The sequence below is a fragment of the Zonotrichia leucophrys genome, chromosome 12 (genome assembly GCF_028769735.1).
Source record: "Zonotrichia leucophrys gambelii isolate GWCS_2022_RI chromosome 12, RI_Zleu_2.0, whole genome shotgun sequence".
NCBI classification, from domain to species: Eukaryota; Metazoa; Chordata; class Aves; order Passeriformes; family Passerellidae; genus Zonotrichia; species Zonotrichia leucophrys.
Window position 1 is genome coordinate 8,689,680 of NC_088182.1, and position 19,660 is coordinate 8,709,339.

Here is a 19,660-nt window from a genome sequence, read left to right on the forward strand (position 1 = left end):
TATCCAGCATCCTGACAATAGTGAAGACTTGGCAGAATGCCCAGAAGCTCACTGCAATGACATCTAACTGCTGAATGGAGTGAGAAAGTATAAATAAAAATCCAGAATGTCTAGAATTCAGCAACTTGTAAATAATTTGAAAATGCACACATCTATTGACCCTGTCATTGTGAACTCATTAGGACAATAAAAATGCAAAACTCTAGCACAATTTACTAGGAAAGATTTGTTTGGTTTTGCGTGTCTTGTTTTTTTTTATTTAGTATTTTTTCTCTCTAACTAAAAGATACAAGCCTTTCCTAGGAAATTGGATTTTAATTCATTTTTTTTCCTGGAGAGAACAAGGAGACTCAGATACAACAACAAGCATTCCACTTCCCAAACCACAATGTAAAAATGTAATCATATAATCATCAGGCATTTCGGGAGTAAGTAATGCTCATACAATAAATCCATTTAACAATACAGAAACAGTTTATTGACAGTGCACCTACCACACACATGCTTTTAGTTTAACAGAGCCACCCACACTTAGGGCAGACACTTGACAAAGGATAAACAGAATTCTTCCCTAGCTGAAAAAGAAGTACAGTCCATGCTAGAGTCCAAGGATGGCTGGTTTATAGGAAAGTGGATGCCCACAAAGCTACAGAACTTGGACTGATAGGCTGATCCACTTAATATGCAATACAAAGGCACTAACAAAGAGAACATTATTAGCATTTTGGTGTGAAAGCTTCCTCCTCCTTCCATTTTACAGTAAAGATCAAAGTCTATTGTGAAAGCTTAGGATTTTCAAATAAGGAACAGTTACTAAGAAGAAAGGCTCCGTGGTTTCAACAGAATGGTGAAACTGGAGATAATTAACTCTCTCCATTTTTTACAACCACTGAATCACAGAACTCCAAACTGGAGTCCAATTCTCTATTAAGTACAAACATCTATGAATTCAGAGATCACTGTACAACTAGACCATTCTATTATTCAAATTTTAATATTAAGCTGCAAATTTGATTTTGTTCCCACCTCAGCTGCAAGGAAGCTATTTCTAAGAATGCTTCAGAAAATTCAGGAAATTTTCTTTAAGATTTCCTTGGGAAAACAAGTTTTATTGCCACAACTAAAACTAGAGCATCAGAGCAAAACCTTATCTCAAAACACACATCAAAGCAACACAGTCATCTGTAATTTCAGTATGAAATGGCTTTGGTTATGGTTTGTAAATGCAGGTTTCCCCTATTGCATCTTACCCATTAAGGGTGAAAACAGGTCCCAAAGCCCACCAAGGACTTAGTGCCCTTCCCTTACATATGGAAATCTCTTCTGTAATGCCCGTGAATGGGCACCACAGAAATACAATCAAAACATGGCAAAATACCACTTCTTCCCATGCTGTCACATAGAATGCCTTCCCATTATACTTTCCATTCTTGAACCTCCTGCTGGGATTTCTTTTTCCATGCAGAAGAGCAGGCCAGACGTTTTGACTCCAACCTTGGGCAGCTCTGACTGACAGGACTCTATTTACTTGCAGGCAGAGCTGTAACACTTAACGTAACATTTCTGTTGTGGTATACTTTAAAAGGGGGAGAAACACAAAATTCTCAAGCTTAATTAACATTGTGATACTCTGGAAAGCCAACAGAAAGCTTTTCAGCCCACTCCTAACAACCAACAGTATTTTCCAAATACTTTAAAACAATGACTAATGAAAAGAAAAAGCAGCATTACATCAAACCCACCCCATGTTTTATGGTGCAGTATGACCAATTTTTCTTTCCACTATTGTTAATTGGTAAATACTTGGGGAAATATGTGCTGTTGAACATATGACCTGTGTGTCGGTCTTACCTGCAAAATGTTTCATGTTATCTGCGCTGCTTTGCTATTCTTCTAGCTGTAAAGGACCCCCATAACTAAACTCTGCCAACCCCTGTCAGAAATCCAGGGAATTTCAGAACTCCTGAAGGTTATTCATTTGTGCATTACAGTACAGCCAGTCCTAATGAAAAAATATCTGATCTTTCATCATGACAGAGTGAAAACAGCCTTGACCCATTATTTGATACGTGACTGAATTCACATATTAACTATTAGTGTCCCAACAAAACACACTCTGAGGCAAGCTTGTTCTCACAAGATTCTCCTGAAAAGTGCTGTTTTACACACTCAGTTTAAAGGCAGTTGGAAGGGATCTCTCTCTGAAGATCATCCAGTCCAACCTACCCCTCCAAGAGGAGCTATTTGGAATTCTGGGCTACTTTGGGGCTGAGCTGGAAACCTCCTGAGGCAAAGATGGCACTTCTCTCTGTTAACCTGCTCCAGCACCCCTGGGGGAAGAGGTTTTCTGAACGTGCAACCTAAAGCTCACCAGTATCTCCATATAATTTGAAGTGACTTCTGAAATCACACCTTGCCTAGTTGAGATTCTCAGCACAACTCTGCCCTTGAGCAAGTGCTAAGCAAGAATCCATCACTGGAAGTTACACAGCAGTGTGACACATCTACAGCTCTATCAGCTCACACCATGCAGACCAAGCTTCTTTCCAAATCCACCCATACATAGTTCAAATAGCTTTGGAACATAAAAAAAACAGTTTTCAATTTTATGAAGCTTTGAGATAAAAAGAAATTCAGGCTTTTATCCTACCATCTACATTTAGTCTCTCTTAGCTTCTGCAGCTCTCATGCTGCACCTTCTCTGGCTTTCAAGAACATCTGTTAACACTTCTGAAGGCTCAGAAATGATAGAGCTCCATGGCTGCTTTGTTATGCAGGTGACAGCATCTGAAAGCAGCCGAGATGTGTGGAGCTGCAGCAATGACATCAGCAGTGGATGGGTGAGGGGGAAGCAGGGGTGGGGAGAGAGGCAGAAGTAGCAAGACAAGTTTGCCAGTACAAACACCACCTTCGTTTATGCAAGTTTTAATCACTCTCAAGATAATATTGTTCTGCAAAATAAGTGTTTTGTCAAGATCAAAGTCCTTGCATTCTATAGAAATCTGTATGCAAATAACAGTTGAGCTTTTAGCTCTGGCAAGTTAATACAGCCTCCAAGAGAAATGCACACCATCCCTGTCCCTGAGAGATCTCTGCTTTTTGCAAAATAACAGCCAAGAGGCTGATGCCTGAACATCTTCAAACACACACAAAAGAAGGAAATTTAAGTTCTATGTTTTATGTAAGGTGAATGCATTATTAATATTCCTGTTGCTACTGAAACAAGTAGCAAATAGATGCCCTGTCATACTCTCTTTTCAATTTTGGATCCCACCTGCAGAGTGAAATCCTATTCACTCTTCCTTACTTATTAGGGTGCATCATCTCCAATTGATCCTATCAGACCCATTACTAAAAATCCACTCAGAGCAGTACATGTAGAACCACTTTTCCAGTTATTTATTCAGATGAGTAATTTCAAACTCTGTTTAAGGCAGCGTTCTTAGCATTTGAGTTTGTCAAAGCTTCAAGCATTTTTTGAGTCTGTCTCTCAAGGACAGATGCATAGGCTGTTCTGGGAGCACCATGCCAGCTGGAAAGATGACCACTGCCAGTGGCTTGTCATTCCCTCTGACAGCTGAGCTGCACTTCAAAACCGTGCACTCAGATGAATTAGGAAGCCTGAACAGCACTTACACACAGGTCTTTGCTGGCACAGCTAAATGTGATTTTCCACACTTGGAAAACAACTCCAAGTTCCCTCTCACTTCTGTTGCTGGTTAGCTCAGAACTTTTTGGTTTAGAAATTGCACTTTGTTTCTCAAGTGAAAGATCTCACCATGTCAAGGCAGACGACAGATTCGTACCTCGATCCAGCAAGTGGGAAACAGAACCTGCAACCATTTGCACCACCTGAGCCATTTTCACATTTATGACAGTTGGAAAGAAAAGCAACACTGAAACTCAAAGAACAGTTAATATGTTCAGGAAAATCAGCCACTTCAGCCTTCAATTCACTAGTGAGAACTGACTGAAATCAAGGGTAAATTTTTTGTTAGAACCAATGTTATTGCATCAGCCCAAAACTCAGATCTTGGGTCTTAAAAGACTGGTCTGTCACTTCATGTGCCACATGGCAATCTCCAGATGCAGGACAGCCCACAAGAACACCACCTCCTGACTTCACTCTTAATTCTCACAGAGGTATAACTGAGACATGATTTACAATTAACCAGGACCTGAGCAAAAACCACCCCATCAACCCTTAGTCAAATACCAAAGCGGAATATTCAAACACGCAACCGCTTGCATGATCATGTATGTCAAATCAAGTGTCAAATTTTTTTCAGTGGAGAAATATTTAGAAATGATTCATTTCAGAGGGAAAGGAAAAGAATGGATTTTCAGTTCTTGTAACAGCTTCAAATGTCATTTAAAGTTAAAAGGAAAGTAAATGAAGTAGGATCTTCACAGGCAGAGTTCTTGTGTGTTACAGATTAACTCCAAAGGCCCTCAGACTCAGCACAGCTGTGCCAAACCAGCTCTGTCCAGTCAGGGTTCCAGGTTCAAGCACACTCCACACTTGGTCCCACAGGCTGCTCAGGCTGGGAAGCTGCAAAGATCACTGTGTCAGGAAAAGAAGCCCATGAGCCACTGATGGAGCCTGTAAAACCCTAAAACCCTGCACTGCTTCACCTAGACCTGCAGAAAGCCACTCTTGCACAATAGGTTGAAGTGTTCACCTGGCTCTACCCAAAGCCTTGCCTACAGCCCAGAGTAAACCTGAAAATGCCCAACTCTGGTGTGGACATCACCTATGTTCCTCAAGGGCCATTAATTTAACAGAGCAACAAAACTGAGGACCAAGGTAGAGCTCGGAGAGATTTTTTTCTTGTTCACCATTGGATAAACACTTTTAACAGAGAAGTGCATGATTTATTACAGTGCTTGCTAACCTTGCCTTTAGAAATCTCTGATAACCATTTCCTCACCATGATTATGTACTTCCCAATAGCATTATCTAAATCAGCCTTCTCCAGCTTGTTCTCTTTCCATCAAGAGAGAAATGCGACACTTCCGGTGACAATGGCTTGTGACATTGTCACACACTCCCACCTCATACTACTCCTCAGTAACAAGTTCAGCACAGACTGCACAATCAATTATAAATTCCACCTTTTATGATAATGGGTTTTTTTCTTCGCAGGAAATCCAATTTTACATGCACAGACACCTTTTCTCCCAAGATGCCTAAGTACAGGCAATATAATAAGCCCTTTACAATTATGACAATTGGCTGACAACTATTTCCATAAGTGCATTTGCTTTATGTATTCTGAATAATGCAGTTTTCACATATTCTTATTACATTCATACAGATTAATACAGATCTGATTTAAGTGTTTCTTTAAAAGGCTTTATCATCATATGTACAGTAAAACAACTGGGACAATGCCTTACAGCAGAATAGCCATTAAAATATTTTTTTTCTTCTACTACAGCAAGATTTGGCAAAGTATTTAAAATTACATTTCCCTAGGGGCAAACGAGAACTTTGATGATGAAAGAAGTAGAATAATAAACGGAAAGTAAATAATCACAGTCTCTTTTAGATTCATATCTTTACACACATATAATGAAAGCATTACAAGCAGACAATACTGCTTCAACTAGATTTTAAAGACAAGCATAAAGCACTTTTAACAAGATACAATGTGTTCCTACTTAACTATTACTCCTAGGTAGGCTTTGTTCAGGGTTGTTTTTTTGTTTTGTTTAACTCCTTCTGCAGCCTGCAGGATCTGGCCTGGAAACCAGCCCCAGCTCAAGTGATTCAGGGACACAGCACCAGACAAACCACAGACCAAAAGCTTCACAGCACCCAGGAATCTGCTCCAGGGATCTGGGAGGAAAAGACTTTCCCTATCATCCTAAGAGGCAACTTGTTGGGGGTCTTACTGAACTGCAACAAAACTTCAGAAGACAATCCTCAGCTTGTGTATCTTTATTTAAATCCTCCTCCAACTCAGGAGCAATTAAAATAAAATACTTGTGCCAATGCAGGACTAGAGAGAGAATTCTCCTAAGCACTTCTACCTCTCTGGCATAACCAAATGAACATGACATCTGCCTTTTTTTCTTTTTTTTTTCAACTAAACCAACAGCTGTTTATCATTGTATTTACTTCATATAGTTGCCTGTTTAGTTGTATCAAGGCACAACTTTTACTTAATGCTCTTATGTATGAGTTATGTCAAATGTTTTAGCTTTTGCTTCCACTCTGCATGCTCACACATTGGAGGGTTATATTCTCTCACCTCACTGAAGCCACATGCTGCAGGAGAATAATGACAAACCCATGAGGCTATAAATCCTAGCCTATAACTTTTGATAATTGAAAATTTACAGTTTCCAGAGGACCTATGATGAAAGCACTCTGGTGATAAAATAAACACTCTGCAGGTCTCTCCTGCCTGATTCCACAGAATCATCTGCTGACTAAACCACACCTGGGACTCCTGCACTTGGGGCTTCCATTTCTCAGCTCACAAGAAGAGAGCCCAGCATTCCACCAGACACTGGGACTTGCAGTAAGAGATAAGTCTGCATGAAAATTAAAACAACAAAAATACTTCCATCATGGTAGAGGACTAACAAAAATAAGGTTTTCCATGTGGATGCACATTGGAGTAAACAGCTCTGACACTGACAGTAACTACCAAAAGCAAAATACTGCTCTTTCAATCTTAAAACAGTAATTTACAATTCGCTACTTCTGTTTCCAATTCCCTTTACTACATTTAAATAGAATGGAAGCAGGTTATTTTGGAGTTATACATTATTCCATCTGGTGAAGCCTGGGAAATTCAAATGGAGCAAGCTTTATTCTTGCAAGTCAAGAAATCAGAAGACTGCAATGGATAAACATGCTGCTGACCTTGTTCAAGCCTTCTAAGAGAGCCTTACTGATGAGATAGTCAGCCATAAAAAAGGTCTCCTGGAAAACATGATGCTACTACTATTTCAGAGCACACAGATTCACAATTGTAGAAGAAAGCCTTCTGCTTTAATGATCCTGGTTTAGCCCATCACATAAATTTTAACACATTTCCAAATGTGTTACGTAAGCAAGGCATATAGAACCAGGAATTCAGCACCAATAATGCTCATGTGCCTGAAACAGTGATACTTTCTCTGAGTTAAAAACAGCACAGAGAATGTTCACTTTCCCTTCAGTTTACATCAGAACACCACAAGTTCCAAGAAATGGCTCAAATATATACCTTCCCCCCCAAAAAAGGCATGTAGCTTACAGGCTTTTAGTTGCAAACTGTCGATAGAAAAGAGAATTTAGCTGATAAATAAAACAGGAAAAGAGGTTTTCTAGTATAGAAATAGGAAATTTTCTTTCAGCTTACAGATCAAGGCATTTTTTTAGTTTTCTAAGTGCAATTCTGCCATATGAACTGCTAAACCTGCAAGAAGGCAAATAGTATTTTAAAATCATCTTGAGAAAAGTGCAGTAAAGCACTTTTTGCCTTAAAATTTCATTTAGCTACTTCTTTCTGACATCTCTTGTGACAGAGAACCAAAGCATGCCAAAATGTTAAAAGGCACTTCTGAAATCAATTATATGATATGATTTTCAAAGATTTCTAAAAAATGTCCAAATATGTTAAAAACCCCATTATCCTGAATAGAACAACAAACACCTATTTACCTGTAGCAAACCAGGAACAATAAAAAATTAGCATGGCTTGACACAAAAGGATTGTGTGCAGAGGAATGACGTGGAAGCCCCCAGGTCCCTGTGCCTGGAAACTGCTGCTTCCTTTCCTGGCACACTGGAAATCAGGAAATGTGGGAAGTTACTGTTGGAGCCCTTGAAGAAAAGCCTGGCAGCTCCCCCCATTCCTGTGGGGCTGCTGAGCAATTCCAGTGCCCTGGTGAGCACCAGCCATGGCAAAGATGTGACTCCTTCACTCATTCATCTCCAACTCTGGATTCAGCATCTCACTGAAGAAATGAATTGTCTTTGCAGGAAATACACAAAATACACACTTGAAGTGGTCTGGCAAAATACTAATACTGGGTAGAACTTCATCAGCTGGAACCTGTGTGCCCTATTGCTGACCAGTTTTGTGTTTTTGCATCAGAGAAGATTAGGGAGCTTAAGAAAATTGGGGTCTTTCCTCTCACAAATTTTGGAGACATGGGAAAACCACACCAAATCAGGTAAGTGCTTCAGGCAGCCAAGTACCCACACACAAGGCACCTCCCAAAGTCAAGCCTGACTCAAGTCTCTACAAATGAGGGCTCACAGCAGCTCCTTAGATACCTTTAATATTTCCTGAAGTGGGCTTTCATAATGCCATTATATTCCTTACACTGAGTTTTTTGGTATTCCTATAATGTTTTCTTTTAACTTGGGCTACACACAGACTCAGCAAGGTGTTCTGGTGTTAAAAATTACCAAGTAGAGTTCCTGAAAATACATCCTTTCAAATTTAAATCAAGTCTGTTTAAACTTTTCTGTTCTCCATGGATGGACTATTTGATCTATTCCACATTTAAACTGAAATACAGCAACCTAAAGTTGATTGAGGGTATTAATCAATATAGGAGCATAACATCTGTGACTTTGTCTAAAACTCTATATTAAAATAGGGATGAAATGCAGCCTTATATATTGACAAGAAAAATGCAAATCACATCTGACTCCGAGGTCACTCTAAAGATACATCACAGCACCAGCTTTGGCACCAAGTATAAAACTCTCTTTTTTAGCCTGTATTGTGACAGGCATTTTGAGATTTGTGTGTTTGACCAACAAACCATGATGGAATATTTTCATCTGGGCTTTAATTCCCATGTTAAAAATCATCCTGAGTTCAAAACAAAAAACAAAAACAAAACAAACAAAAAATTCTCCATCACACAAAAGAGAAATGTTTAGTTCCAACCTATCAAAGGGAGAACTAAATTTTATTTCAATCATCAGCTGAAGGCTGATATTTTCAGAAGTATTTATGTATACAAAGATATGGACCAACACTTATGTAGGCTTGTTAAAGACCTTTAATGTAAAACAATTAATGGAAGTTAATCACTTGCACCTTTTGCTACCTGAATACTTTTGGAAAACTGATCCATACTGTATTACTTGCTTAAAAATGTACATAGCTAAACTTATGCTCCCAATTCCTAAGGGCTAATTTCAGTTAAAACATTTGACTTTGGACAAACAACTTCTAATTCTTATGTTACACTCTGGCCATGAACTATTATTAAGAAAGCATAAATAAAAAAGATGAAGGAGTAATTGATTCTACTCCACTGCAGCACTTACGTGCATTAAGCAGACTGGATCAGATTTTTTCTGACCAGGAATTGCACTAACTTAAATTTTAAGTACAGATGCTCCCAGTGCTGTATTTCTCTTTATGTCACAAAAAAAATCCTGCAGAATTGTTCACAACACTGTGAAATCCAAGTAATTGTGAAGTCATGACTATTAATTTCCAAAAATAAGCATTTTATTATTCACTGAACGTCAATCACATGCCAGGAATTTTTAAATAAGTCCCAATATTGCAAACAGAGAAAACAAGCTTTTTTTGTTTAACGAATAATGATTCAGACACTTTCTTACAGGAGAGCACCCACACAATTTATCACCACTTTCATCTGTCATCCCACATGCTTGGCTTCTGCTCATATCAACATTTTTTAAAATGAATTCCTTTCACTGTAGTTATGATACTGGTTTTGCAATCATTAGGGCTACCAAAATCCACAGGAGCTTCAGGTTGTTGATACAGGAAAACTGTGCCTTTTATAAAAATGTGGATTTTTGAAGTTTCTTATCATTTATCACATGCCTGAAAATCTATCAGCAGAAGTTATTATGCTATCAGTGTTGTAAGATGGTGAATAATCAATATAGAAATTAATTAAATATCTTCAAGAGAAGAAACCAGATCATGATTTTCAAGTCAACCTCTGATAATCAGATAAATACACAGAGAAGAGAACAGCACAGAGAAAGTCAGTCATCATTCAGTCTTCCTCCCTTGATGATTTCAAGTGCTGAGATTTTTATCACTGAAGTAGCAGATAGTATTCTGCAAGAGAAATACTCAAAACAACCTCCCAAGAGAAGCACTGCCTCTTGCTTCATAGCTGCCATTTAGATGTCCTAATTTAACAGGGTCCCAAAACAGTCTTTCTTACCAAATACTAACATGCTGTGTGGCAATAATTAACAGAACAGCTTTATTAGAAAATGATTTTTGTTAAAGCTGTCATGTTAAAGCACTAGAAGCTACTAATAGGAATTTACTATGTGTAATATTATCCTGACATCTCAACTTGCCAGGGTGTGAAGAAAATGCTGTATTGCACTCAAAAGCACAGAGGAATATCACACTTTAGCAACATATGTACATTATGAGATGATTGCTCATTTTGGCAGGAGCCAGACTAATGAAGAGTTCAGGGGAAGGAGTCCCCACCACCATCAAAATAGAGAAGAATCAGTGAGCTGGAAGAGCCAATAGTAAAGGCCTCTTATAGAAGCTGATGTGATGAGAAAAGAAAAAGCCAAAAACTGACAGAGAATATTAATTTATATATTGTTAAAAAAAAAACAAACCAAAAAAAACCAACACAAACCCAAAAAAACTCCACAACACCATGCCATAGTGTCACATCAGATAGCTAGAGACAAGAGAAACATGCAAAGTACTGATTCTGAACCCAGCATCTGCTGGGGACACTGACAATTGGCAACTGTCAGGGTTCCACACAATGCTCATGTTTGTTACACACAGGAAAAGAGGATTCAGGAACATTTCAACAAAATTACCCTCTACACACGAAACCTTTATTCAGCAGCCCCATCTCAGGGGTTTAGCACCCAGAATTTGATCCTTCTCACTCCACTGAGTCTCTGCTGAAAGCTGCCCCACCAAAAGGACCAACTGAGGCAAGTCTTGTTAATTTGATTCTTTTTTACATTAATATGAAAACAGGCACAGATCCTGACAGCAGTGTTACTATTAAGGAAATAACTATTATATATTGCTTCCCTTGATCATATAGCTCAATTATTCTGCTTACAGTTGTTGAATGTGAAAATTGTAATTTCATTCCATTGAGGCCAAAGGAAGGCTCAGGAAGGAGTACAGGCACATGCAAAAGAGAGATATTACACCAGGTCACTCAGATAAACTGAAATAATTGTAGAAGAAAGATGGAAACTTTTTGTGACACATGTATAATATGGGTGTTATTTTGTCAGATTATCCTATCCCAAGAAGAAATCTGCAAGTCTGCTGGAGAGTGGGTGTTCTGTGGAATTAATCAAAAGTGTCTAGAAATGGCAATAGAAAAATCTATCAAAAAACTTCACTTTTCTGAAATATGCTACAACTAAAAGAGGAGGAACTATGCACAAGAGAGACTCTAGTGGGCGTCACACTCTCCCTTCCAAAAACACAATTAACTTTTCATTCATATCCTGCCAGGAGCAGAATTCTCCTCAGGGTTATGTACCAGTTCTTATAGTGGGACAAATATCAATGCTCTCTTCCTCTAGCATTGAAACATCTTTGATACAACTGAGAAAGGAGGTACCACTGATTTCTGCCACCTCCCTGCACTGTGCAGTCAGTCCCAAGCCAAGGACACAGATGCTGGCAGGCTCTGCAGCCTTCCATGACAGAAAATGAAGTGACCAACATAATTAAGTTGGTCAGGAACCCCTATGCTTGGAGGAAGATCAAGAAATGTAATGAAGCAAGTATGAATTTCAACCCAGTCCAGTTCTTGGGAGGAAGGCATCCATAAGGGATTCAGGCCACTCCATCCAAGGCTGAGTCAGCCAGCAATCCATGGACACAGGTTGGTTACCCTGGCAGAAGGCTCAGACTCTGCTAACTCAGAGCAGCAGCAAGACAACTGCTCTGCTGGCTAATGAGCACTGAAATTCCATCACAGCCCATGGCACCCCAGAGCCAGGAGGTTTCCAAATCAGTGAGCTGGTTTTTCCCATTTTAGTTTCTACCACCAAAATAGCTTACGATTTTACAAACAGGATTATTTTAATGAAGTCAGCTCAGATACAAACTAGAGCTGACCAACTGTTTGTGCGCACACCATGGATCTCAACACGTTGCATGGCTAAACATGCCACACACAAGCCAGCTATTCACTAGATTAATTTCTAGAGGAACATCAAGCTCTCATTTCTCCTTCTCCCTCTAAGCATTCTGTGGAAAAGGCTGTTTCTCTTCATGAGAACATTACCACTCTGCACTTCTATAAATAATTACATGAACATGATTAGATAAATCCCCCTCTTCCAGGATGACCCTCCTGCACAGTCCATTTTGAGTAAGTCTTAAAGAATGACAGCTAAATATTTACAACATTGGTAGTATTTGCCAAAACAGTTTAGATGTTTCATAACCAGAAATAAACACCTAAATGAAAATTTAGTAATCATTAGAACAGATTTATTCTATGGGTTTATGTATCTCTAGAATTTTCAATAATGCACCAGGGGAACCATGATCATCCTGTTATCTGTAGGCAACTAATCCGAACCAGCCAGTAGAAAACACTTCAAGTTTAATATTGAAAAATTAATAAAGCAACTAAAAAAAGATCCTCTGACTACTATGTGTAAGAGAGCCTAATAACACTTGTTAGGCTCCAAGAACACATCTGTAGTTGAATGGTTTACCAGAACAATTATTAGCCTGTCATAAACTGCACGTAATGTAGACAATCACTTTATCAACTTTAAAAATTATAAAAAATTATATTTTTCTTTTATTTTTGACCTAGTAAACAAGGACAATGCTGTAATTCCCTAGGCAGCCAAACACTTCAAAAGAACAATGCTTGCTTCAATTTACCTCAATACATCCTGTGTTAGCTTTTAAATGCTCTGTAAATCTATGATTTTGTGCATGCAAATGTTGATAACAGCAAGCAACTGAGCTCTGCTCTTCACTCCCCTTACAAACACACACTGCACTGGAAACACAGAAATATTGGTTGGATTGACAAGGTTCAACATGGACTAGCAGAAAGCTCTTCTGAAGAGAAGACCACAAAATGCAATTACAAAGAAGAATTATGTGCCAGGTTTTCTATGGTTCACTCTGCTTTACTTTACAAGTTAAATGCAGAAACACATAGCTACTACGCTGGATAATCTGTAAGGCAACAGTGGTTTGGTGTTTGCTGTTATTTTTTCATTTATAAAGACAAAACCTATCTTACAAAAATTACAGAATGAAAACTTGCTGAAAACCTAATGCATCAAACACAAGTCAAACCAAATTCAGAGCAGCAAACCCAGCAAGTCAGTCACTGATTTTCTGCAAGGGACTGTAAAATGTGGCTGCCTGAGATGGCAGGGGGCTGCGCTCAGTACCCAGCCTCATTCCTATGCAGTTCTTGAGAGAAACAGCAGATATGGAGTGGAATAAACCACCCCAGCAAACAACCCCCACCCCAAACCAGCAGTTTCTCTGCTTTTCCTGCCAAGAGAAGGAAAACTGCATCTCTTTGTGTGCATATGGATGGTGTTTGCATTGCCTTTGCATTTTAACAAATCCCACACTGATCATGACCTATACAGTGTATACAGAGAGAAAATTGATTTTTTTTATATTCTGGAAAGTATTTAACATAGCTGTAATATACACATATTCTGTTATTGTTTGTCTCCATGACAATTCTAATATGAACTGTAAACTCTGAATATTTCTAGCTCTTCCTGAAGCAGGAGCATTATTAAGCAACTAAAGCCCTCCTTAATCTAATTGCACAAGTTAGCAATTCAATTTTACATTTGCTTTTTAGTTGTTCACATTAACCTTTAGACCCCCTAAATGAGAGAATTGTTTTTGAACTAAGAGCAGCTCAGTACTGTGTGAGCACCAACACTGCATTTCAAAAAGATTCAAAAAGTCAAAAAGATTACAAACACTTTCTGATTAAGGCTTAATTTTTTAACTTTGGGAATAACTCAGTCTTTATTTAAATTTAAATCTGAGATTTTTTCACTCCTCATTTCTAAGATTTTTCTCCATCAGCAGGTTCCAGGATGGATTAGTTTAATTAGCAGAGAAAGTGTCTTGGGCCTCTCCAGATACTCTACAACATATGACTCTCAATATTTACTATCAGAGCATCAAACTCCACCATCCAAGATAAAATTCTGTCCTGCCTAGATTTCTCATGTAATCATATCTCAAAACTAGAGCACTGTCAACCTTTAAGAGTTATGAAATTCTCATTATACTCAGTTATTTGTTTGTAGTGGCATAAATAAACAATCATCTCCAATCATATCCAAGCAACCAGTAGGAAAGCAAATGAACTGCATGGGTATAAGGACATTTTGCACATAAACACATATTTATCTTATATATATGTGATATATAAATAATGTATTATCAACAATGCCCCACCATAACTAACATACCCAAGAACATGTCAGATCATCCACATAAATTACAAACTGAGTAGACTTGAAGTCAAAACTGGAGAGAAAACACTGAATACATTGGCATTTTCATAAAGATATTTGTTAAAGCAGAATTAAAACTTTCTAGACCAGCTAAATGTTAGTAAAATATTTGAAGACAAAAAAAAAGTACCACATACAAAGCAAGTCACATTGCACCTCAAATGAAAAAACAATGCAATATCTTCTCATCAACACATAACATTTTGTTCATGTGATACTCTTCAAAATCAACTTGCAAAGGAATTTTTTGGGAGTTAAAATTCCTCATTAAAGCATTTCATATTGGTTGATATAGAAAACAAACAAATAAATAAATAAATAAATATAATCTGTGTCTCTAGAACACTTGAACAGCCACTAATTCAACAACTATAAATATAAACTGCACAATACAAAAAGGGAGCACCCCCCATATTTCTGTTTTCTAACTACTCTAAAGGTGTTGACCATTGGCATCTACAGTGAATTAAGAAACAATTCTCATTATTTCAAACACAAACAATGCCAGAATTATGAGACATAAGGCAATAAGAGAAAGGTAATATTTAATGTACTTCCTTTAGTCAGATATACATTTCAAAATTATTTCAGATACTTTAAATTCTTAAAAAGAAACCATACCTGATACTCTTCTGTTGTATCGGTTAACAACTGGAGCTGGAAAAAAAGAAAAATAAAATTACACATTTGTATTTATTATTACAAATATTATTAACTAATTGCATAATCATTATATACTTCTAGTACAGAAACCCCAAATGAATCTCTTTTTAAAATGATCCAGTATAAAGCTTTCATCCATTTACTTGCCAGCTGGTAAGTTTTTATTCAAAATGAAACTTCATATTCCTGAAGGCCATTACATGCTAGGATGGATGGTAAGTAGTTTTGGGTTGGGTTTGGGTTTTTTTATCTAATTCTGAAAAAAAACATACCTCTACACAGATTATCCAATCCTAACCTATCATCAGCCAGCAGCCTCATTTATTTGGTATTATTGCCAAGCATTGCAGCACTCTAGGTCAGCTGCACCTCCTCAAGGTGGATCGAAGGCCAAAGAAGTTTTGGCCAGCCCGTTCTGAGCCCCAGGCAGGGCAGCCCTGAGCAAGGCTGCCTCACACCAGGGCACAGGCTCGAACTGGAGACGGCTGAGGTGCAGCACCCACTGCCTCCCTGCTCATGCTGTACAAGGCGCCTGGATTTTGGACTGGGATGAGCTGCCTGAGCTCCACCGTGCACACCCATTCTGACATTACCTTCAGCAAACAGCACCTTTCCCCCTTTTACAGTAACCAAGGCATCATCTTTGAGAGATGCTTTAGTCTCAAACAAACCCAAAACAAAATCTGCCTGTAAAGTTTCGCCCAGAACAAAACCAACGCACTCTCTTCTCCTTGACCTTTAACAACCAACATCATTTTATTTTGCCTGCTTCATGTTTTCCCACTTTTCTTCCCTTCAATAGGTAATTCTATTTTTCCTGATACAACCTTTCTATTCCATTCTTTCAATATTTAAGAGTTAGAGGAGCCTTTATACCCCATCAAACCACATGCATCACCAGAGCCAGATTTATTAAACACCCATCACAAAAATCTTAATGACCCCATCATTTCTTAGAAACTTTTGAGTATCTCAGTACCACCAGAATACAGAGAACAATGATTACATAGCAAAGCCAGAAGAGCTCAGCTTCTTTGGAGCACTTACAACCACCCTACATCTATATGAAAACACAAAACTGCAAATAATACCACAAAAATGAGATCAAAATTATTATTGTGTATTTTTTCTTTAAATAAAGGAATTCAGAAGAGGTTGGAGGGGAAAAGAATAATCAGGCTAATTCCATAGTTTTCAGCTAAATCTATTAACAGGGAGACAATGCTCAACCTCACAAGAAGCTCAGGATTAAATGCAACATTATTATGAATTTTACAATTTAGATCTAAACGTCTATAATATGACATAATCCTTATAAAAATAACACTGACACAGTGTTTCATACATCAAGCTTGAAGAGGTTCAAAAACACTGAATAACAAACCTGAGAATTCAAGTAACTTTCTCTTCAAACCTTCCAGCAATTTACGACAGCAGGGACCCTTCCTGCAAATAAGGGCAGGATTTATCTCACTTGCCAAAAGACACCAGGGATGGGAGAAGTTTACCCCACCTTAAGGGGAAACAGGGATTGGGAATACAGATCCATGCAGGTTTATTAAACAAACTCATGCATCTGAAAGTGTTCAGACATTTTGCCCTTTCTTAACTTTTCCTCGTGGGTCTGTCTGCGACTACCAGGGGTGACACAAAGCTGCTCTGGACAGTAATTTGCCCCAGTAATTACACTCACATCTGAGTAACTGCTAAATATTGACCAATTTGGACCTAAAGAAACAGAAAAATTCACTACTTTTCTCCAGAGACCCAGTCAAATGCCTACCAGTTCTCTAAGGTTTTGAAGAATGGGAAGACCGAAACAAATTAGTTCAGTTTCCACTACAAAGTCATTTATTACAAAAGAAAATACTAAATTCAAAATGTAATTTGATATGTTTGCTGTACAAGCACCTCATCAAGGTCATAACAGTTTTCAGTAAATGATTAACCAGTCTCATGTACGGATTTAGATACTTTTAATCAACACCGTTAGTGAGTAAATACATTATTTCACTTTCTATCTTGCACATACAGAATTTCTTCTCCGTCTTATGACTTCTACACCCATTTCTTGCTCATATTTAAGAATAACATTTTCATGTCTTTGAACAGAATTAATATACTACAGAATACTCTGGTGTACTTTGGGTAACATATAAAGAAATGCAACAGCGATGTCTTCTTTTGGAATCTTGATTATTTTATCCCATAGCAGGGTTCAGTGTCATCAAAACTGCATCAAGTTTTCCAATGTTAAAAATGAGCAAAACACATAACCTTTTAAGGGCAGTTAAGAGACGACTATTATTCTGCCTCCACAAAGCTTTTAAGATTAAAATGATAGTTTGCATCTCTTACACCAGTGACAGTTCTAACATGTATAAAATTCACTTTTACGTGTTGTCAGATGACTATTTTTATGCTAAAGAGATAAAAATCTGACATTTCCTAGTAGAGAAGACTGGTGAGGTTTTTTTTCCTTCTGGCTTACCAATGAAAAGCTCTCTTTGCTTACGACTATTTTCAGTATTGCACAGTCATATTGCCACTCCTATGGCACCCTTGTGTTTTGCCATTGGAAGTACACGAAGGAAAAGCCTGGCATTGAGCACTGCTAAGAGAAACAGCTCCTGAAGGTCCCACACACACCTACACTGGTCTGTGGACAGATTCCAAAAAATCAGATGGGGTGGAAGGGAATAATACATTTACTGTTAATAGAGCCTAGCTCCTAGGCTGAGCACTAAAGGGCACCTAATTTACAGCAATGGTGATGGACACACCAATAACAAATTCCGACTACACCAGAGCAGCCCCCAGAGCACAACCCTGCCTACACTGTGATAAAAATCCAGTGAATCCAGCACTGCAGGACCTGGTACCACTCAGAGATCTGCAATCTACAGAAACAAGATTAAACTATAGCTTTGAAAGAGGAAACAATTTTTTTTTTTTTTAATCTCCAGTTAGAACTCCCCCATGCTGCACACCCATGGGCCACATTCAGTTTGAACAATGGCCCACGTCTCTGGTAATGATATGAATGTTATTATACTTTAATTGCAAAAACCATAATGAGATTAGAAGATTTGGTTGTGAGATGATTGCATTGTAAACTCCCCATTATGTCAAAACCTCAGGTGCAGCAATATTCGAGTTCAAAATGTCTCATACCTTTGGCACAGCTCCTGCTTTTACTTGGCTCATGGGAACCAAGACACAGTAATTGGGTAAACACAACAAAAACTGAGGTAAATTAAACCATTGTACCAGAAGAGAGCAAAACGGCCCAATTTCCTCCCTGGCAGCCAAAGGCAAGTGATTCTGGCACTGGAAAGGCAGATCAAGCTGTGCATTCCACACTTCTGCCAGAACTGACTCAGGACAATCATCCCACTCCACTGTTCAAGGAAAATCAGGAATGTCTGCTGAACATGTACGTGCTCTCCATACTATGAGGCACAGACTGAAGTAAGCACTAGATAGGAACACTTAAAAAGCTGCTTCAGATTGTCATTATATTGATTTAAGAAAAAATATTTTAATAAATTGCATAAATAGGTCAATACTGTACATTCCAGAACTTAAATTCAAAAATGTGCATTACATCAAACAGCAGCAGTGCCATGCAGTTAGTGGCTACTACTAACTGTACTGCCACTTGCTAGTGGCTCCATTTCACTGGGTTTTCTCACTTGAAAAATCAGGGATGTAAATCAGACACTGGGATTTTAATTTTTTTAAAAATACTTTCCATAAGTGACAAAACATTAGTTTCTCCAATATCCTTCAGTTTGCTTTGGCATTGAGATTTACTTTGAAATACCTGATGCTCAATTATGGCTCACTATATTTAACTCACAATAGTTCTGACTGTGGTTATAAGCAGGTATAAAAAAATACATCCCCTTAGATGAAAAATGGACACAGATATTATTTTTCTTACTGTTTTTAAGCCAAATCAAACCAGCAATTGCAATATTTAAGGCAAACAAGTGACAGTAGAACCACTCTTTACAACCAGACCTAAAAGCACACTTTTCCTACAGTGCGTGGGCTCCCTTCTCTGTCATTGACTTTGAAAGTGACTGGTAAAAAAAAACCATCAGGCTTTTTTAGATGTACACTACTACCATAACAGGGAAAGCTGTTTCTCTACACTACTCACAAGCCTGAAATGAACAGAAGTACAACCATCATTCTCCCAGCTACTGCTACCCACTTATTACACATACTAATAAAAATTCTTATAGAAAAAGACAAAACTCAAAAGACCAATTCAGGGTCACAGGAAAAAAAAAATTCTGGGGCAAACAAAGCACTGGCATTCCAGGCACAACAGCAGAGTACAAGGTGCTACTGCTCTGTACAGGATGTACCTTGAAAACTTACTTCTCTTTCTTCACAAGCACTTTGCTTTTCACTATGATCTGTCAACATTTCCTAATTTCAACTAGGGTGGAAAAATCACACTGTTTGTGATTCTGAATACCATTTACAGTAGCATAC

At 38.1% G+C, this 19,660-nt stretch overlaps 1 protein-coding gene across 1 annotated transcript in view; it reads right to left on the minus strand.

Annotated features, from left to right (window-relative positions):
- The window catches only part of PRKAR2A (protein kinase cAMP-dependent type II regulatory subunit alpha), a 56,262-nt gene that overhangs the window by 16,858 nt on the left and 19,744 nt on the right, over positions 1-19,660 (minus strand). The window contains exon 2 of the mRNA XM_064723984.1: positions 15,110-15,145. Within this exon, the coding sequence (XP_064580054.1) occupies positions 15,110-15,145 (36 nt within the window). The remainder of the gene's footprint in view (positions 1-15,109; positions 15,146-19,660) is intronic.